Source organism: Nelumbo nucifera, chromosome 7, assembly GCF_055504915.1.
Source record: "Nelumbo nucifera cultivar China Antique chromosome 7, China Antique-T2T, whole genome shotgun sequence".
Taxonomy (NCBI): domain Eukaryota; kingdom Viridiplantae; phylum Streptophyta; class Magnoliopsida; order Proteales; family Nelumbonaceae; genus Nelumbo; species Nelumbo nucifera.
In genome coordinates this window covers 15,578,513-15,601,611 of record NC_142655.1, presented here as the reverse complement: position 1 = coordinate 15,601,611, position 23,099 = coordinate 15,578,513, and the positions used below count along the sequence as shown (strand labels likewise).

At 34.5% G+C, this 23,099-nt stretch overlaps 1 protein-coding gene across 1 annotated transcript; it reads right to left on the bottom strand.

Moving 5' to 3' along the window:
• Positions 1-18,698: 18,698 nt before the first annotated feature.
• LOC104607774 (cytochrome P450 81Q32-like) lies at positions 18,699-21,018 on the bottom strand. The gene is made up of 2 exons (XM_010273468.3): positions 20,043-21,018; positions 18,699-19,753 (listed from the first exon to the last, which is right to left on the bottom strand). The coding sequence occupies exons 1-2, from the start codon at positions 20,952-20,954 to the stop codon at positions 19,130-19,132; spliced, it is 1,536 nt and encodes a 511-aa protein (XP_010271770.1). The 5' UTR covers positions 20,955-21,018; the 3' UTR covers positions 18,699-19,129.
• Positions 21,019-23,099: the final 2,081 nt, after the last annotated feature.

The following is a 23,099-nucleotide window of genomic DNA, read 5'->3' as shown; positions in this document are numbered from 1 at the left end:
ACTTGTTGGTTAAACGTCACCGCAGAGCAGACGAAGAAGAACGCCGGATTTGGCCACTAGGTGATTTTGTGTACGAAGAGGAAGTTTTCACTCATAATCGTTATGAAGGAAGGGGGTTTTCTTCGCTGTGACCATAGAAGAACGCAATTACGTCGCCATCGCTTGAGAAGAAGGTAAATTGAATATTACACTTATAATATGGGGCAACGAACTGTTTTCATACAAGATAATCAGTATTGGTACCCTTGTTCCTTTTACTTTCAATCATAGAAATTTAGGACTGTTTTTGTCAAACTTCCTCTAAAAAGCCTTGACCTTGTTAATGATCTAAAAAGAGGACAGAACTTAACCTTGAATTCATCATTTATCATCTCATGAAGTTCACAGTCAGGTTTATTGTGTTAGGCCTGAGGTCATGCCTGCGGGTCTAATTACATGACCAAGCCCGACCGGGGTGCAGGTCGGGCCATCGGGCTACCCGACCCATGAATATGTCTAATTATGAACTTATTAATTTGTGTATGTTTCTTATTATCAAACTTTTTTTTTCTTTTTTGGGTTTATGTTGATGGGCATCATGATATCAAATGGGGATTTTTTTTTTTAAATAAATGGGGATTTTTTTTTGTTAAGGATAATAGTATATAGGGTAAACAAACAGATGAGGATGTTGCATATGTTTTTTTTTTTTTTTTTTGTGAATAAGTTAAGTGATATCATCAGGTTAAGTTATTATTATTGGAGGTGAATATAAAGAAATATTCGAATGCATGCAGTGTTTGCGCAAATGGAATAGCTTCTACCAGCACTTGATTCTCATTCCACAGTGCTTGGAGTCATCTATTGGAAGTGAAAGACTATTGATTAATGGATTAAGTGATACCATGGAAAAAAATCAAGTGAATGACTAGTGATTACTGAATATATAGATGAGGATGACTAGTGTATTTCCCTTTGATTTAAACTGATAATCAAATCAATCGTTGTAAACAATGGGGAAGTGAATGACTAGTGTATTCCCCTTGGATTCAAATCGATAAAGCAATCGGTGCTTTACGTGTAGGTGATACCATTTGTAAACCATTAGTTGTTTATTCGTGTATTTTGATTCAAACTAATAATAATCATCACCCGAAAGCTACCATCAAATAGAAATGAAAATTCAAGTCACCAAACCATTATACTTAGAGAATTTGTATACTCCAAACAAGTAGAACTTAAACAATGCACTAAGAGGAGGAATTCAACTCATGACTAGAAACAAATATAATTGAAAACTCATATGTTCTGTGACTAACCACAGCGTAAGTTAACTTGTACTCATCCAACTATATTGTAGTTCATTATCATTAAGGTTCCAACATCCTAACCAAAATAGTCATGTTCTATCAACATGGTTAGCATTCTCCATTCGTATTATGCAAAATGTAATCTCTTACATCAAATAGATAGACATACAAAACAAAACGAGTCTAGCCAGATTCCTTTCATCATGGTTCCCTACTTCCTAAACATAAACAATAGAATGAAACCAAATATAAGCATGAGTTTTAAGAGGTGCATGAATCCCAAGCCTTCAGCAATTATCGTTTGCTCAGACTTGTTCTCTAGTGTTTTCACCCGATTGTCAAGCTCGGCGACAAACTTCTCAATCTCCGCCGTATGAAAAACTTGGCCATCTTTAATGTATACAGGTGAAGTAACACAATCTTGGTGGTTGATTGGAACAACCGTTTGAAAAAGTCACATGGTTTAACATTCGGCTGTTTACCCTGCATAAAACACACTTCTTTCAATTTAGTATGAACAATAGCTATGATGCCAACAATAAAGAAAGGTAGAGCTTACAACTTTGCAAGGGCAGGTATAAGAAAAACAACTTTTGTGGACCGGAGGTGGTCTCAGACACCCTTATCACACACTTCTTACCACAGTCACAAACTCTTGTTTCAAACTTCAAATCACTTGGTGATTGGAGTGTAAATGTTGAATGCCACTCATTGCTACATTAAAAATAGAAGAGTATAAACTTGCAAACATTCACAGATTAAATTCAGCAAAATAGAATAAACTTCAATATAAGACATGAGTATTAATATATGGAACATTGACCTTCTTTCCTGAACATTGAACACTTCATGGGAAGTAATATATACAACATTAAACCCATTTCATGAGCATCAAACATGGCTACAACTCATGCCAACTAATATATAGATCATTAATCCATTTAGTGAACATCAAACATGGTTACACCTCATGACAATTAATATATAGATCATTAGAATACAAAACAACATATCATTCAACTTAGGGAATTCAGTCATGGTCAAATGGCCCCTGAATAACTTAGATGATATACCCACAACTACCAACATCAGCCATGTATTTATCCTCAAGTGATTGGACATACCAAACATATTCAAAGAATAGTAGTAAGCTTCAAATACACTGATGACATCAATTCACCTTCATAAATCCTTTCTAATCTTAATTACATGTTAAGTTCACATTCACAAAGAGTTGACAATTCAAAATGAATGCCATGCAAAATAGTTAATGAATTTTTTAAGTCCCTTCCTAAGGGTTTCATGTCTCATTATATATTTGGTGCAAACTGGATAAAAATAATGGATTAGTCTTTTGGAAATTAAGTAAAGGTTTCATTCCTATGAAATTGTAGAGCCATAGATAATGGTTAACATTACAATAAACATCAAAAAACCCTTATACGTTCATGAAGACAAAAGCACCAATGACTAGCAAACCCTACAAGATATATGAAGATTATTTGAAGACAAACCCATATACTTTCATGAAGACAAACCCTATCAGCAACATTAAATCTCCTTTTCAACCTTTAAACCCTAACCCTTGGTCATGGTGGAAGTGAATTCACTGAAACATGAAGAGTTGTCGCCAACCTTCTCTAAGAAGAAAATACCTTTGCTAATCTCCACTACAAAAACCCTCTACAAACTTGAATGCGCCAGAGAAATGAGATAACTATCGCCAAAGCCAAACCTTAAAATGATGTAGGGGTAAAATGGTTCGAAAAATGTCAAAAGTGCGGTTTGGGTATTTAAAAATGTTGGAACAACGAAATGTTAACTTTTTTCTCAACAGTAACTAATGAAATGCTAATGAATGGGGTCAAAGTTTAGGGGGTCTTTGCCGCAAAAAAAGTTCAGGAGGTATTTGTCATATACCCCATAGTACAGGGGGTCCATGTAATTTACTCTATCTTTTATTCCACATTGTGTTATAGAAGAAAAGTGTGAAATATCAAAACTCCCCCACCAAATTTTCTAAAATATCAATAATACCCTCCGCTAAAATGAGTCAAGTGCTTTAAAACTAGGAAATCGGAAAAACTCGGATTATTTTCGAGTCGATCCAAATTGTAACTTATCCGAGTATTGGCCAAGTTTGGAAGTGCTTATTTGAAATATAAGTGATTATTGAATAAGCACTTATAAACATTTGGTGAAAAAACATTTTTTTTTAAACAGGGGTAATATAAGTGTTTTTTAAATGGCACGGCGGGCCAAGATAGGCCAAAAATGAAATAAGCACTTAAAAATAAGCCTAAAAATTTGGCTTATCTAATAAGCACTTATTTTGGGCATATTTTCCAAACGAAAACAAGTGTTTATTGGTGTGGTTCCGACCCAAAATAAGTGCTTATTTTTAAGCACTCCCAAAGTGGAATATATGCAACTTAATAGGTTGTTGTGGAGAGCTCTGATCTCCTACCCACGGGACATTACATAGAATGTTCGATATTTACATGTTATCATTCATGGGGAGATGTTCTCAATGCATAATTATAGTACCCTATGGGTAGGAGATCCGGATCGACATAATGCTATTTTCCCTTCTCAGTCCCCACTTACAAAAATAATACTAAATTCAAATTTGATCCCGTTAAATTAAGGGTGATCCAAATTTGCTCATTTATAATTACATTGAATATGGATTGCCCTTATCTTGATATCATTTACTGTAATAATATATCCTCAAAATTTATATTGTATCTACTAATAAATATTAGTAAAGTTGGTTTGAATTTGTGTTTTAGTAAAAAGTCATTATTTTAGGAATCGTACAAGTTAATTTCAATATAAATATGATTATGGTGGTGGTATGATACAGGAACAACTTTGAAAATCAAATTCCTGTGAATTTTGATGAATAACACTTAATTGGTTATTAATTTTATGATAGTTGTTGATTGGTTGTAAGGTTTTTCCGTATCATGTCTGCCTGATATGAACCAATTCATTTCATTGCTATTTCTTTAATCTTATACTCAAAAGAATCAACTGCATCTTTTTTGTTTTTGATAAGTACAGAAAGTAGAGGTACAAACATAAACTAGATTGATTCATGACGCTTGGTAGCTAGCTAGGGTGGCCCCAAGCGTCAAAAAAACAGATAAAGGATAACTTTGAATCAGAAACACTAGTATTGAACACCTTAATTCTGTGACCTAGGTTAGCTAAACAGTCTGCTACAAAATTCGCTTCCCTCATGACATGCACGTAGGATATGTCGAGGTTGATGACAATACTTGAGTCTCCGATTATATATTTAAATTGGGGAAACTTGGTAGCGATTACATGGGTTGGAGAGCAGCCTTAGCTTCTGTTAGGGGTGGATTCCAGCCGAGCCGAGCTGAATAATATAAGGTTCGAGCTCGGCTCAAGACTGTTCTACAAGGTTCGAATTTGGTTTAAGTTAGAGTCTTGAGCTTAAGTTCAATTTGAGTCAAAAACTCGTAAGCTCGAGTTTGATTTTGAGAAAAAATGTTTTATAAAATAAAAATTATATATAAAAATATTTTTATTTGATATTTAAAAAATTAAGAATTATAATATATATATATATATATATTCAAGCTGGTTCACGAGCCTCACGAGCCGAGCTCTATTAGGTTTGAATATCTCGACTCATTTCTTAATCGAGCCTGTAAGTTAGACTCGAGCTCAGCTCAAAACTCGGTTGAAACCAAATCGAGCCAAGCTCGGATATCTCCTGAAAAACTTGACTCATTGCCACCCCTAACTTATGCTTCGTTGAAATGCATTCTCCAACATCTCGATTGCTTGTCTTATTTTTTGAAGCATCAAAATTTACTTTCAAATAACTTCGATCTGATTGTTTCCAACCTAATCTTCTGGATTGGGGGGCATGTGGATCTTATTTTCCACCCAAAATTATGTTTTTATCTTATCTAAAAGAAGATGGGTTGGGATGGATTTATTTTGAAAAATTTTAAAGTTCCTTATTTTCCAAATATTCCATAAGGTTATACTCCCAATCTCTGGACTAGTCTACATGTTTTTAGTTCTTTTACACTTTATCCCACCATTCGACGAGGGATTCTCTGTCATTAGGTTTTATACTTTCATTATTTAGGGAATTCCATATTTGCTTAGCTTTATTACATTAAATAAACAAATGATTGATGTCCTCTCCTCTCCACAGAAAGGACAGCTTGAGTCATTACCCATTCCCCAATTTTTGAGTCTTACCTTTGCAAGGATTTTACCTTTTAATACCAAGTACGTAAAGAGTTCGAATTATGATAGAATTGGGGAAATACTTGTTGCAGAATCTTTTCCTTATTCCACATTTTTGAATTAGTTATGAACTCGCTAACCACAAGGTTTTCCTCCTCCTGGTTAGTATTCGAGTTATTTCTTATATGGGAATTTCCAACCCATGCCCATGAATATTCTTTTTGGCCTTGGCTTCCCATAGGTTCTCAATTTTTAAATATTTATTCTTGATCACTAGAACTCATAGATTGTTTGGTTGGATCAAAATTTTCCAACCTAATTTAGCTAAACTCATTGCATTTACTCAATGAAGCTTTTTTAACCCCCAACCTCCTTTATCCTTTGGTTTACAAATTGTGTCCCATTTAACAAGATTTATAGTTTTAGTATTATTTTATTTTCATAAAAATTCTCTTTGTTTCTTTTCCACATTCTCCGCAATGGATTTTGGGTGTTTAAAGATTCTCATGATATACTGGGGCATTATGCTTATAGATGTCTTTATAAGAGTAACTCTACCTGCAAATGGAAGTGTTTTTTTTTTTTTTCATCTAGTTAGCTTTTTTTTATCTACGTTTTCTCTAACACTCTTGTAGGTTTTTCTAGTCACTCTCCCTTCTATAATAAGAGCCCCCAAATATTTCTCCTCTTTCTTCTCCATAGGGATTTTGAGAACTCTTGATATCTTTTTTATAAACGATTATGGATATTTTTGGAAAAAAATCATAGATTTGTTAAAATTAGGGCTTTGCCTCGAGGCTCTAGCAAAAACATCCATTACCTCTTTGATTTTTAGAGCATTATTCATACTTGCTCTTGCAAAAATAAGGCAATCATATCAGAATTGTGATGTTAGGCCCTCCTTTTGTTGCCTTGAACCCAAGGATTACCTTATTTTCTTGGTCCCTTTGACAATTCGTCCTATAGAGAGACTCACTACATAGGACAAAGATGTAGGGGGACAAAGGGTCTCCTTGTCTGATACCCCTACTATGATAATTCGCGTAGAAGGAGAAAACTCTTATTCTTTTTTATTTTTTCCTTTGCAACGAATGAGTTATATACACACCTCTCCTAGTTACACCCAACCTATCTTGTTCTTCCTTTCCTAATTACATACAAACTATTATGATAAGAGTTATCCCAGAATTAAGGGATACTCTCCTAGTTTACAGCTCACGCCAATACTCCCCCTCACGTTGGCGCGTAGAAATCTTGGATGCCCAACTTGTCAAGTGAGCTGTAGAAGTTTTTACTGGATACAACTTTTGTAAGTATATCTGCCAGCTGGTCTTCAGACTTGACAAAGGGAAATCGAATGATTTTGTCTTCGATATTTTGTTTGATAAAATTTTGGTCCACTTCCACATGCTTTGTTCGATCATGTTGGACGGGATCCTGAGAGATGTCTATGGCAGCCTTGTTATCACAGAATAGGTCCATCTCAGAGGTTGGGGGAAAACCAATTTCAGTCATCAAACTTCTAAGCCAGAGTAGCTCGCAAAGCCCTTTAGCCATTCCTCGAAACTCAGCTTTAGCACTTGATAGGGCCACCACCTTTTGCTTTTTACTCCTCCACGTGATTAGATTCCCACCGACAAATGTAAAGTACTCCGAGGTGGATTTTCTATCTGAGATATTTCCAGCCCAATCTGCATCTGTATAGCCTGATTATTTTTTGAGAACATAAATCATTTTCTAGGGGAGGACTTCAAGTATCGCAGAATTCACATTACAACATCCATGTGATCTTCGCTTTGGCAATGCATGAACTGACTTACTACGCTGACAGCGTAGGCGATGTCTGGACGAGTGTGTGAGAGGTAAATAAGTTTACCAACCAACCTTTGATATCTCTCCTTATTGGTAAGTACTTGGTTTGGGTATTCTCCAAGTTTATGGTTTTGAACAATTGGTGTGTCTGTCGGCTTGCACTCTAACTGTCCCACTTCAGAGAGCAAATCCAAGGTGTATTTCCATTGAGACAGAAATATACCTTCCCTTGATCTAGCAACTTCAATTCCTAGAAAATACTTGAGCCCGCCTAAGTTCTTCATTTCAAACTCAGTTGCCAATTACTTTTGCAGTGTTGCTATTTCTCCTGAATCATTCCTTGTTATAATCATATCATCCACGTATATTATTAGAGTTGTCACCCTCCCTCGTTGGTGCTTCAGAAATAGTGTATGGTCTGAATTGCTTTGTTGGAAACCATATTTTCTCACCGCGAGACTAAACTGCCCAGACCATGCCCGCGGTGATTGTTTCAGTCCATATAGTGCTCGCTGTAGCTTACACACAACTTGGTTCTTGGAATTCGTTGTATAACCAAGTGGGATGTCCATGTATACCTCCTCTTCAAGATCACCATGGAGGAAGGCGTTCTTTACATCGAACTGGTGCAGTGGCCAATCAAGGTTTGCTGCAAGAGATAATAAAACTTTGACCGTATTCAATTTGGCCACTGGTGAGAAGGTCTCTTGATAATCTACGCCCTGTGTCTAGGTATAACCTTTTGTGACTAGCCTCGCTTTGTATCTCTCGATTGTTCCATCCGCCTTGTATTTAACGAAAAATACCCACTTACACCCTACAGGTCTTTTCCCTTCGGGCAAAGTAACCAGAGTCCATGTTTTGTTCTTTAATAGTGCCTCCATCTCTTCTTGTATGGCCTGAGTCCATTTCGGGTTTATCAAAGCTTCTTGAATACTGGTAGGGATATGATTTGAGGACAATTCTTGCACAAATGTTTTTAGAGGTTTGGAGAGTCTCTTTGTTGATACATAATTGGCAATTGGATACTTTGACCTCCGATCCTCGACATCTAGAGAATATCTATTTGGCGGTTTGCCACGATTATGCCTGAAAGGTAAGGTGTAACCAGCCAAAGTATTCATATCATTAGAGCTTGAAGGTGTGGTAGGAGAGATTACCTCAGGGATGGCTTCCGGGATATCCTCAGAAGATGGGCCTTCTGGTATTGGGGAGGTAGGGGTTTCTATTCCTTCTGCTGGGAGAGGCGATGTAGACGTTGGGGTCTCTGTAGATGTCTCTGGTGCTGTCTCTGTAGATGTCTTACCGGTTGCTTCATTGACCACCATCTCTGTTGAAGCACTCGTATTCAGCCAGTTGGGAAAAAACCAGTTATGTTCCTGTTCTTCACTCTGACTCTCCCCTTGAAGAGAAGAATTGGTCTTGGAAGGAGAGTAGAATGTTTCTGATTCTAAAAAGGTAACATCCATGGTAACATAGGTGCGGTGGGTGACTGGGTCATAGCATCGGTACCCTTTCTGGTGTAGCGCATACCCCAAAAATAAGCATTTAGCTGCTCGTGGATCCAGTTTTGTGCGTTGATTTTTATGTAGATGCGCGAACGCTACACAACCAAAAACTCGAGGTGGAATCATCAAAACAGATGGCAAGGAGACATGTGATGAAAGAACTTGTAATGGTGTCTGAAATTGTAAGATCCGTGAAGGCATTCGGTTAAGGAGATGCATGGCGGTAGCAACAGCATCAACTCAATGTCGGTTAGGTACATGTGCTCCAAGTAACATAGCGCAGGCAGTTTCGAGTATGTGCCGATTCTTCCTCTTAGCAATGCCATTTTGTTGTGGAATATGTGGGCATGAAGTCTCATGAAGTAACCCATGAATTCAGAAATCATCTTGGAACCGTTGATTCATGTATTCCCCGCCATTATCAGACCTGAGTACCTGGATCTGTGATGTGAACTGAGTCTTTACCATCATATGGAAAGACTGAAATACAATCAACACTTCATCTTTATGTTTCAGCAGATATAACCATGTCATGCGAGTGCAGTCATCAACAAAGATTACAAAACTAGCGAAATCCAGACAATGTAGTTACCGGGGATGGCCCCCACACATCCGAGTGAATCAAAGCAAATGGAACTCTACTCTTATTCATACTTAAGGGATAAATAGTTCTATGACTCTTAGCTAAGATGCAAGTGTTATACTGAAAATCATGAGGCTGTATATCTATAAATAACTTCGGAAATAAGTGTTTCATGTAACCGAATGATGGATGTCCTAACCAGCGATGCCACATCCAAATCTGTTGTTCTCTGGTGTTTCTTTGATGTTGTGCATGATGTGCTTGACCCGTGCTGAGATCATCCATGTAGTAGAGCCCCCCCTCCTAGTACCACGCCCAATTATCTCCTTGGTGAGAATATCCTGAAGAAGACAAAAAGTAGGATAAATGAGCACAAGACAATTTAGATAAGAGGAGATTTGGCTAACAGATAGTAATTTATGGGAGAGAGAGGGAACAAGCAAGGTGTTCTTCAAGGATATTGTAGGTGACAAGGTCATAGTGCCTTTCCTGTGACTTCAGAGATAGCCCAATTGGCATTAGCAATTGTAGCCCGTCTTGGTGGTAAAGTCTTTGAAAAATCAGTAGTATCATAGGTCATGTGGTTAGTAGCCCCTGAGTCAAGTATCCATGCATCAATAGTTTTGTTGGGAAGATTGTTACCTGAATCCGAGAGGTGTACGTCTCCCTATGGTGAGAGTTGAGATTCTGTTGTAACTGTTACAGCCTTACCACTAGTTTCGGCCTTGTCTTGATGTTTCCGAGCTTGGAGTTCATGCCACCAGTCGGGATAGCCATGTAGCTTGAAGCAATTCTCTTGGGTATGTTTTGAGTTACCACAATGAGAACACTTAGTTCCACTAGAAGATGTTCGAGATTTAGAGGACATACTAGATTTTTTGTTGCTTGAAGGCAGAGAACCCGTTGAGGAGGGCGTAAGTTGTCCAGTTTTAATGCTTCTAGAGGCCAAAACTGCTACCGGAGTTTCAATATTGTTACCGGTGATCATGACCCTTTGTCGGATAGCTTCTCTCCGAACATGTGCGTATGCTTGTTCAATAGTGGGAAGCAAATGCATTTGGAGTACATCTGCCCGAATCTTGTCTAGTCTATCATCAAGGCCATCCAAGAAGATGTACACTCTCTCTTCTTGAAGAAGAGTATTGTACCGTTGAATATCCACCACACACTCCATCGGATTTGGATGGCAAAAATCAATTTCTCACCACAAACCTTGAAGATCATTATAATACTTTTCAAGGGACCCTCCAGACTAGCGCAAGCGGGTCACACAACACCGGAGATCGTAGTCTGTAGTCTTTACAAGATTCATTTATTTATTATTAGAATTACTGCCTAAAGGGTGAAAGAGGGATTAAGGACATATTGAGCATATGCAGAGATTGGTGGACCATGGGAGGCTCGTTTTTCTATATGGTAGTTTAATTAATTGGGGACAGCACAATTTAGTGCCCATCCCAGCCCATACGGAGTGGGAGAGTTTTCACCAGCTTTGCAAGGTGGGCCCCACATAGAAAACATGGAAGGAAGAAGGAATCTATCATCCATGTTTGGTGAAAAACCTGAAATCAAAGGCCCCAAAATGCTTTCATTCAATCTTGAAATCAACTTTCCGGTGAAGGGATTATTATGGAGATGTTTGGAACCGTGGCCATTAAAAAAAAACGGTGCTACATCGGATCCACATAGGCGTTTCAACAAATGCCCATGTATCTCATTGTTTAGTTCAGATGATTATTAAAAAATCAGGCATGTCTCGAAAATCGGGCATTTCATGCATCGGTGAACCGTTTCCTCAAACAATTGACTGATGTATATCCTATGTGATGCTTAATTGTTAGCACATACATGAAAAACGGTGATGAAAATCACCTTACCAAATAGAGTAGTATTGCTCACTACCAACATGGCAGAAACGTTTTTTTTTTTTTTTTTTTTGTGAAAAACAAGTCTTGGAAGCATGGGCTATTTTCTTGAAAATCGATCCCAAAAAATACCCACGCTTCCAAACACCATATATGTAATTAAGGATCCAATGCCATAACTTCTCTACCCTCTCTCAACTATAAACGTTGAAGATAATTCAAGAATCCCCCTCTCTTCTCTTGCAACCACAAACAGAGGGCAAAGGTCGCTCAATTTCTCAATGGAGGGGCATAGATATACTTCATCAACTCTTTTTAACTTTGTAATCCCCAATTGTCTAAATTGTATCTATCTTCCAAGCCCCCTAGGTCATTGCCGGTTTCTACTTCTATATAGCAGATCTTTTGAAGGGCTACCAAATTTCCAATTTCCAATTTCTAAGTCAGCGGTTCAACCACCTGGTTCAAATAAGTTAGTTTGTGCCATTTTGAAAAATTAAAAATAAAATATAATTAAAATTATTTGTTGGCTGAAAAACCATTTGTCCGGGTCAAATGTGTCGATAGTTCAACCATCTGGATCAATGGGTCGTTAACCAAAATAAATAGATTTTACGAAAACAACGGGTTGGGTGGTGAAACGGTACTACTACCCTGACTAGTTTCCAAGCTGGGCAGTCCAATTATCCGAGTCAACGATGGTTTGAAAGCATTGTAAATAATCATAAAATAATAATAAAAAATAAATAATAAAACAATTTTTAATTAATATTTAACTATTTATCAAATGCTTAATTATTCAATTATTTTTAGTAATTATTTATTAATAATTAGACTTGACAATTGGGTTAGATCAGGTCAAGTTTTAAGTCCGACCAAGAAATTTTTAGGTCATTTTTAGTCAGATCAACTTTCGAATTGGGTCAAAAAGTCAATGGTTCAACTATCCAAATCAACTTGGCTTTGACCAAGTCAATGGTTTTTCACCAAAAATATGTGGTTTAACTGTCTATATCCATACCAGTTTGAAAATGTTGGTTTGAAAAAGGATGACCCGGCAATGACCCTTGACTAACCCAAATTCTTTTCGTGTTAGGTTGGGTTAACGGCCTCACTAGTCGGGTCAACTTTTTGTTGCATCTATTAATAATTAATTGATTATTAATATTTACTATTGTTTTAATTGTTTCTTTAGTTAATTGTTTTTGTTAATTATTAATCATATTTATTATGATCAATTATTATAAACTATTATAATTGGTAACTAATTATTAATTAACTCATCAATTACATAATTGTTAATTAATTAATTATTTAAAAATAATTATATAATCACTAGTTTAGTACTTATCAAAGTAATTATTTAATAATTAGTTTAATTCATTAATAATTATTAGTTAATTATTCAATTAATTATTAAATGCTCAATTATTTATAAACATTTAATTATTTATAATTTTTGTCAATTCCATTATTTATTAATTATGTCATATTAATTCAATTAATTTTTAATTATCTTGCTAAGTAGTTAAATAAACTTTCCCATATCAAGGGTTAAAAGGGTTAGTATCATTTTTTAGAACTCAACATTCAAATTTCATAACAACATCACTGAAGAACCGAAAAAAGGGTTCACCAACTCCAATGCACTCTAAAAGTAATTTTTATAATTCTAAAGACATTAATATGTCAGACTTCAATGCAAACAAACAAGAACTTCCATATCAAGAATTCAAATTGGCGCCCCACAAGACTGCCCCCCACAACGTCCCACTACATATCTCGGCCGTGTATTGAAAATATCTCCCAATGATAATACCAGGAATGATGATGTCATCATTTGGGAGATGTTCCCAATACATGGCGGGGATGTGCTGTGGGACGTTGTGGGGGGTAGTCTTGTGGGGGGCTGATTCAGTCTCCCATATCAATGCCTCTGAACTGATACGGTTTTTCATTGACAAATCCTCAAACTTGTCCAATAGAAAATTCATAGCACTCTACGCCATTTCTCTTCTTTCTCTGCAAGATGGTAAATCTACTTTGTGTTTCAAATTCTCAGATACTTGAGTCCATTTTGTTTTCAGGAATAGGTGCTTAGAATCAGAATTGGAATTGGAATGGGCCTTACCGTCTGTTTCGCAAGAGCGGGGTTCTGATTCTCATTTTTCGTGGAATGGGATTCCCTTATAGGGGGAAATGGCCATTCCAAGCCCCCCTAGGGAATGTGATTGCCATTTTAGAGTCTATCAAGAAGTAAAGAACTCACAACAAAAAACCTAAACCCTAATATTAATAAAATAATAAATTATTAAAAAAATAGTAATAAAATAATAGTACTATAATAAAATATTAATGTATTATAATTAAAGTAATAAGAAAATGATAATATATTATTTAGTAAATATACAAAATAAATTTTAAAATAATAAAATAATAGAATATTCATAAACTAGTAAGAAATTAATAATAATAACATATAATAAAATAATAAACTATTTATAAAAATATTATTTGTGTAGTAATATCTAATAATATATTAATAAAATATTCATAAATTAATGATAAATATTAAGATATTAATAATTAAATATTGATAAAATAATAATGATAAAAAGAAAAAATATTATTTATTTAATAATAATAATTAATTCAAATAAAATATTAATATAATAGAATTAAATGAATAATAAAATACTAACATTAATTATTCAGTAATAATAAATTAATTTTCAAATAATAAACAAAAATAATAGTTTATTTATAAATAATAAAAATAATAACAAAATATCATGAAATAATAATAATAATAATAATAATAATAATAGTAATAATAATAATAACAACAACAACAACAATATATTCATAAATTAATGATAAATATTAAGGTATTAATTATTAAATACTTAAAAAATAATAATAACAAATTTACTAATTAAATAGTAATTATATATTCATAAAATATTAATAAAATAATGAATAGACGACTACAAAATTGAAAATTTTTAGTTGATTCCAATTCCAACTCCAAATGGAGCAAACAACAACAACAACAACCGGAATCCAATTTCAATTCCTGATTGAACCAAATAGGCATCAAGGAAGAGGAAGAAGAAGAAGAAGAAGAAGAAGAAGAAGAAGAAGAAGAAGAACAACAACAACAACAACAACAACAACAACAAATGTATTAATTATTAAATACTTAAAAAATAATAATAACAAATTACTAGTTAAATAGTAATTATATATTCCTAAAATATTAATAAAATAATGAATAGACGAATACAAAATTGAAAATTTTTAGTTGATTCCAATTCCAACTCCAAAAGAAGCAAACAACAACAACAACAACTGGAATCCAATTTCGGTTCCTGATTGAACCAAATAGGCATCAAGAAGAAGAAGAAGAAGAACAGTAATAATAATAATAATATATTCATAAATTATTGATAAATACTAAGGTATTAATTATTAAATACTTAAATAATAATAACAAAATACTAATTAAAGAATAATTATATATTCATAAAATATTAATAAAATAATGAATAGACGAATACAAAATTGAAAATTTTTAGTTGATTCCAATTCCAACTCCAAATGAAGCAAACAACAACAACAACAACAACCGGAATCCAATTTCGGTTCCTGATTGAACCAAATAGGCATCAGGAAGAAGAAGAAGAAGAAGAAGAAGAAGAACAGTAATAATAATAATAATAATATATTCATAAATTATTGATAAATACTAAGGTATTAATTATTAAATACTTAAATAATAATAAGAAAATACTAATTAAAAAATAATTATATATTCATAAAATATTAATAAATTAATGAATAGATGAATACAAAATTGAAAATTTTTAGTTGATTCCAATTCCAACTCCAAATGAAGCGAACAACAACAACAACAACAACAACCGGAATCCAAATTCGATTCCTGATTGAACCAAATAGGCATCAGGAGTAAGTGATTCCGATTTCAATTTCCGAGCATTTTGATTCTAGTTCTAGTTCTGATTCCGATCCTATCCTTGAACCAAATGGACCCTTATTAGATTGGTGAACTCATGCTGTAATGGGAGGTAGTTTGAACTTCTAAGAAGAGTACTCTACTCCATTATTGATTCAAGCCTGCTTGGTTTCTTGGAATAAGTGCTTGGAATTGGAATTGAAACAATCCATTTCTGGTTCCAAATGTTTGTTTAGTATGAGATTTCCCCAAATAACTATTCTGAGGGCTGAGCATTCAGTTTATTCAGTTAAAGACAAGTGAATAAACCAAAATTTTAAAAACCAAAATAAAAAGTGAACACCAAACCAAAACTGAAATTTTCGGTTATTTTGGTTAAAACCAAATTTCATTAACATACATAAAATATTATATATTATAATATATAATTTGTAATATATATTTATATATAATATATTAATATATAAGTATATAATATATTAAATATTATATGCTATATATTATATAGGGTATATTCCAGATTAGTACCTTATACTTTGGGGCTAGTGTCACTTTATTACCCGAACTCTGAAATTGTTAACAGATGTTAATTGACATGTGAAAGGACAAAAATGCCCTTTGGGTGTCATATGATTTTCATTATCAACCAACCATATTGAACAATGTCCTAGCATCTTATCAATATTTTGTCATAGGACAATTACAAATTCTCATTTACCACGTTTGTAGCGGATGTCATTGGTAAAGACAATAGTAATAATAAGATAATATGATAAAAATAGTAAACTATTGAATTAATAATAAGATAATATTAATAACAAAACATTATATTAATAATAAAAATAATAAACTATTAAAAATATTTTAAAATAGTAATAAAATAATAGTACTATAATAAAACATTAATAAAGTAATAATAACAAACAAAAATATTAATTAATAAATATAAAAATGATATTAATCACAAAATATAAATAAAATAATAATACAATATAGTTAAAGAAATAATAGTACAATAATAATACTAGAAAAATATTAATAATACAACAATAATAATAAATTAAGAATATTTTAATAATTAAAATAATAAAAAATACTAGAAAAATATTAATAAAATAGTAGTGTTATAATAAAATGTTTGTAAATTAACAATAAAAAGCAAAGATATTATTTATTAAATAGTAATCATAATAACGATTAATTACAAATAAAATCTTAATATAATATAATTAAAGTAATAATAAAATACTAATCTATTAATTATTAAATACTAATAAAAAACAATTATAATAAAATAATAAATAGACTAATAAAAAATTAAGATTTTTTGGTTCATTCCATTTCCAACTCCAACTGCAAATTAAATGAACCAAACAATATTAGGAATCTGGTTGCCATTATTGATTCTGACTCCAATCCCATCTTGTCTGCAAATCAAAAGGATCCTCAAGGCCTCAAGTCTTTTTCATGGAATTTGTGGTGTGAAAAAGCAAAAGATTAAAGAAAGAGACGAAAGAAAAGGTTGGGTTACACCGTTAGAGGGCGTTTTAAACCCTAGGTCCAAGACAAACACATGGGTGTGTTTCCATTTACTTTTTGGGTGGATCGTGATCACATGAAAATTATGTTGTGGGCCAGGGTCATGGGTTTTCATATTGACTTAAGCATCGTACAAGTACTCGCCTAAGGACACACCTCAAGACTCTCCTCCTTATCTACTATCTGTCTCACCCACTATCAGCACATGTTAGTTTATACGAGTGCGTAAATTTCAAAACTTGATAGTTACATTGCATTTATTGCCTTTAATTTACCTTGCACAATTCAACTAACCTGTTAACTTGAATGTTGGAGTTCTAAGCCTAGGATATCAATCAAGGCTCTTTGACCTGCCTTTGCCTTCTAAGTTTTTACCTTATTTTTGGATGAAAGTTCAAAGTATCGATATGTATTGGTCCGTATCAATCAATACGTATTATTCCAGGACCCTTTTGATATATTCATGGGTCTGACCGGTCCAAAGGGTAGAGGAGACTTAAACTAGCTCTTCTGAACCGGTTGCGAAAAAATAAAAAAAAAGGAGGGTCTGAACACTGTACCAGTTCACCCATACCAACGTATCGGACATATTGATATTTTGAATCTTGGTTTGGACCGAACTTCAGCCTGAAAAACCCAATAGATCTATTTCTTATTTGGTTACTTTGTTCATCATCATTAAGAGTTCAATATAAAAATCCATATTGAATATGGGCCAAATTCAGATTGAGTTCTGTTATTGAATTGTATTAATAATCAAATTCAAAATAACCGTAAATTTATATAATTTCTTTTATTATTTACACATATGTGTATGCATGTAGATATGCTAGTCAGACTCAGATCCTAGACTGAATAAGGTTATATCTGCATATGATCTCCTTATCTATACTACTTATAAAAATGTGAATGAGTCTTATTTTTTTGAATTTTCATTGGATAGAATTTACCCCTTCATCTTGAGCTATCATGGGGAAATTTATATTTTAATAAAAAAACATTAATTGAGACAATAAACCAAATGAACAACATTTATGAAAAGAAAGTTTAAGACCCCATCTATACTACTATTAAAAGTGTGAATGGGAGTATAGAATTTTTTGTTTGACTAAAATATCCCAACTTTTTTTTTTTTAATTTGGTCCCCCTCTCATTGTAATGATGGAAATGTAATTTGAACAACTATTATTTTTCTCATCCAAATCCTTCTCATTAACTCTTATATTTAAGGTACATAATAACTACCAATAATATTCATCGAATCATTTTCTTGATTAGAATACCCCTATTTTTAAATTTAGTCTCTCCAATTATGAGAGCATAAAATGTAATTTGAACTATTACAGTTTTTCTCATTCAATTCCCTCTCACTAAGTTTATATTTAGAGTATTAACTCTTATATTAATTGACCATATTTCAAAAAAATAAGTGTGCCAAAGAATGATGATAGATATAAAATACAAATTTAAAATCAATACAAAACGGAGTTGTTTTCCTAATTAATTAAATGTGTAAAATTCAACCTTTTAGGTTATTCAATTCCCTCTCACTAAGTTTATATTTAGAGTATTAACTCTTATATTAATTGACCATATTTTAAAAAAATAAGTGTGCCAAAGAATGATGATAGATATAAAATACAAATTTAAAATCAATACAAAACGGAGTTGTTTTCCTAATTAATTAAATGTGTAAAATTCAACCTTTTAGGTTAAATGTGTAAGCCCTTGATATCATAATTCAATAATAATAAAAATTAATTAAAACGAATGAAATCAAATAAAAGTATAAAAAGTACAAAAAATAATTATAGAAGACATTTGAACACATCTCTAATATCATATATTTATCATATTAAACAAAAATAAACATGATAAACAAGAATAAAATTGTAAAAAATTTTGAAAACATATTCTTATTATCATCATCATAAAATGTTATTACATGCTTCTTTGCATACACTTACTAATATATATTAAACATATCTATGTTTCAAAGTATAAATCTGATCGATTTTTTTTTTCCCATAAAAATATCTGATAGGTTTTGGCAAACTAGTCACGAGAATCTGAAATATTCAAACGGTCTTGGACTTTCTGACTCCATTGACACTCGTACATGTAACAAGTATCGGCATTATATAGTGAAATCCAGCTTCTATCAACCATAAATCGTCTGGCTCCCTCTGAAGTATTCGGTTCATCTCGGGTTTATCAAGTAATTCACAAATAATAACGAAAAATCTAGAAGTAACATAACAAGAAATTACATCTGAACGCCCATAAAATTCAGTTATAAGGGGAAAGCGATGAGAAGGGTTTCAAGGTTGAGATAGAAGGTTCATCATCTTTGGGCGTGGCTTACACTTTGCTTTCAAGGCCTGGGCTTTGGGCAGGGTGAGTCCCCCAGCTCCTTCGGTCATGTCCACAAGGTCGTCACCAACCCTCTCCCAGTCGAAGCACTGAATAAGTGAGCCCAAAGCTAGCCCAACCACGCGCTCAGCCAACCCACCCCCGGGACAACCTCTCCTTCCCGATCCAAACGGCATTAGCTTGAACCCATCTCTTCGCCCTTCAAGCCCTTCAAATCTCTCTGGTTTGAATTTTCGGGGTTCCTCCCATATTTTAGGATCGTTGTGTATGGCCCACAAGTTCACTAGCAGCATGGTGCCACGTGGGATGTCGAAACCTCCTATAACACAGTCCTCTGATGACTCATGGGGTAAAAGCAGGGGGCCCGCTGGATACATCCGAAGTGTTTCGTTGATGATACAGCGGAGATAGGGGAGCTTGGATAGATCGGATTCATCGAGCAATCGGCCTTGTCCAACATGATTGTCTACCTCGTCCTGGGCCTTCTTGAGGACGTCTGGATGGTTGAGCAAGAGTGACAATGCCCATTCCATCGTTCCTGATGATGTGTCGGTTCCAGCTGCTATCATGTCCTGTAAAGGGTAACCTTATTAGTTAGCATTTTCTGCATCGACCTTAGCTAATCAATCAATTCTTACAAGTTGGCCCAACTTTTTGATATAGTTACAAAATGTTTATTTTCTATCTATAAATTGCTATTCTAAATTAGGGGTATTTATTATTTGGTTCAAACTGCATAATCCAATTGAATCAAATCAAATTTGCGATTTGATTCCATCTATACCTGAAACTATATATGGTGTAAATATATAAACCAACTCCTGAGTTAGTGAAAGGGAGGAGGGAGGAAAAAAAATCTACCAGAACCAAGCTTTTGATGATGTCGTCCGTGTGATATTCAGGCTCTGCTTCTTGGAGGGACAACAAAACGTCAATCAGCGTCTTCTTTCTCTCACCAGATTCAGAACTAGAGCTAGAAATGAAAGAGTCATCGGTCTTCATCTTCTTATGCTCTTCGATTAGTTCTTGCATAAACTCGTCCCTCTTCTGGTGCAGCCTCATCAGCCTCTCTTGTAACCGGTTGAACCCAACCCATCTTAAAGCCGGCATGTAATCTCCGATATGCGTTGCCGCAGATAGATAAAAAGTCTCCGTCACAATATCATTCAAACGCCTTGTTTTCTCTGATTCCTCCTCCACGTTCTCTCCGTAATACCGCTTTCCGGCTACCATCATCATTATCATATTGAGAGTTAACTCAAAAAACATCAATTTCATATCTACCTCCTTGGTACCAGAGGAGGCAAGCCGTAGGATCATTGATCGAACCTCGTTGGTGCGTGAGCGGGAAAACATCTGAAGACGATTGGTGGAGAAAATCTCGAGGCTGCTGATGCGTCTGAGATTGCGCCAGTGGTTGCCATACGAGGCCGAGCCTATGCTTAAATAGTTATAACCTATATATTTTCCGGCAAGGAGGCGAGGACGGTTCGCAAAGAGGATGTCGTTCGTGGTAAGGCATTCCTCGGCCGCGGAAGGGGAAGAGACGAGGAGGACAGGGCGGGAGCCGAACCTGAGGAGTAAAATCGGGCCATATCGGTTGGAAATATCGGCAAGAGTTCGGTAAAGAGGGTTCTTGAATAGGTAGAGATGACCGATAATGGGTAGGGCGAGAGGGCTTGGTGGGAGTTTCCACTTCTTAACGAGTCGATATTTGGAGAGTAAAAGGAAGCCGAAGAAGAACAACACAAAGTAATACAGCAAAATCTCCATATCTGATATTGCGAATTATGTACTTGGATGTGCATTAGGCGCTGCTACTGTCGCTAAATATCAATTTCATTATTACGGAAGCACCGTTGGAGAAGAATCCCACCAAAACGTGTTCGAATAGGGTACTCACGGAAGGGTTTTGATGTGGCTTAGCATGGTCCAGCCACGTAGGGCTAATAACTATTCGGTGTATCGTCAGGGCCTACCACCATCCCGTTATAAATAAGAGCCAATTACTTACCCGTCAAACATTAATTATGGGAGCTAATTTGAGTGTCAGACCTTCTGCTTCGGATATCCATCTTGAGGTTGATACTGTTTTGCAGTGTCTCAAGTCACCAGGGACTTCGCCTCAGCCAGTAATCCTCAGCTATCATAATCCTCGGTCTTCACACCATGTTCAAAACTTGAAAAATAAATTTACTTCGTTGCCCTCGATTAAATCGCACATCGCACGGCAACAGTTATCATTTTACCAAAGAAAAAACAAAACATGAAGGTTTTGAAAGGTGAAAGATTTTCCAACCCTCACAATCTCACCCACTTCCAAAGTGTTGGCTATTTTCTTTATAAAAGACAACATCCTTCCTCCTCACACTTACTTCACAGCAATTGCAACCACTAAAAAAAATACATTTTTAAACTCACCCGCACTCTCTTCCTCTTCACGTTTCGTTTTCTTCCCGCCCTCTCTTCTCAGTCATCCCTCTCTGTCTCTCTCACACACAGTGGCACATCAAAAAATCTCTCTCTCTCGGTCTCTCTGACAGTTGCACATCCACATTATTTGATTCACAAGTAAATCTCTCTCTCTTTTTGTATTCAATTTCACCTATTAATTTTCTCTCTCTTCTACACCGGACAACACCAATCAATGTATGTAGGGTTTCCTTTTTATCAATTAATGCTGGTGTTATGAAATCTGGGGTTTTAACTAGGTCAGCAGAATGACTGGAATCAAGGATTTTCAAATTCTTGAGCAACTGTAGAAAGAAACATTTGGAGTAAAAGAAAATCAGTTTCATTTTTTTTTAATTAGCATTGATAAACACAAAAATTATATATTCGCATGGGCATACCTTTTTCTTCCTTCCAGACTTCTTTGATTTTACTGTATTGCATTTCCAGAGCAACAAGGATATCCAGATGAAAATTAGTTGGTATAAATAAATTCCAAAGAGAATATGTTCCATCGAAGCCATCCTAACTTTCTGGAAATAAGTCCTTATTCCCCATTGATGTCTACTTTATTGAGTTGAAGCAGTCTTAGCCTTTTCATATTTGCAAAGGCTTTTGTTACAAATTTCATTCCCATTGTGTCAGGGTTTTACAGTATGAGGCCTTCAACAGCTTTTTGTTCCCTGAAAGAAAACAAACAACATTGGAGAAGTTAGAGATTCATCTATATATGTATTTTAACTCTTACCGTCTTATTTTCCAAAATGTCACAGATTTGAATTTAGAACATGGGCAGTGTGAATTTCATTTTCACTAGAAGATGCGTATATTTAAATTGTCGTGGGGTGTAAATGCGTTTACATTTGTTTTCATGATGTAAAATTTACACTACTAGTGAATGCAAATGAGAGAAAAAAAGTACAAACCTTAGTTGCGGAGCCAGGGCTGTGGTAGTCCCCTATGCATTTGATTCACAAACAAGACCGGAATCGGAATCAGAATCATCTATTCCTGATATCTGTTTGGTTCAGTCCGATTCCTGCTGTTTGATTCAACTGAAAACCGGAATTGGAATCGGACAAAATTTCCAATTCTACCCTTGTTAAAAGAAGCCTCATTAGTCCTCGCTATCCATGTTTAACAAAAACTGGTGTAAGAGCTTCAATTGAGATGCCCAGAGTGCAATGATGGCCGAAAAAAGAACTGTTGGATTGCTTTATTAGAGAAGAGAATTTAATGTTGCGTTTGGCATCAGTGTAAAACGTCATATATCGATAATATTTTACATTGAACTATGAAAGTGATCGTTGCTTTTTGAAAAATGCAAGTGGTGAAGAGTAAGATTTTATCGATGTAGTATTTACATCGATAATCGACATAAAACTTTAAGTTTGATAGGTTTTACATCGACTATTGACATAAAACTCCACTCCATCCAAGCATACACAAAACTGAACCAGAGTGAAA

Coding starts and splice junctions, on each gene's coding strand:
- LOC104607774 (XM_010273468.3), bottom strand. CDS start 20,954: ATGGAGATTTTGCTGTATTACTTTGTGTTGTTCTTCTTCGGCTTCCTT. Junction 19,754..20,042: donor TCATCAAAAGCTTGGTTCTG/GTAGATTTTTTT, acceptor TACCCTTTACAG/GACATGATAGCAGCTGGAAC.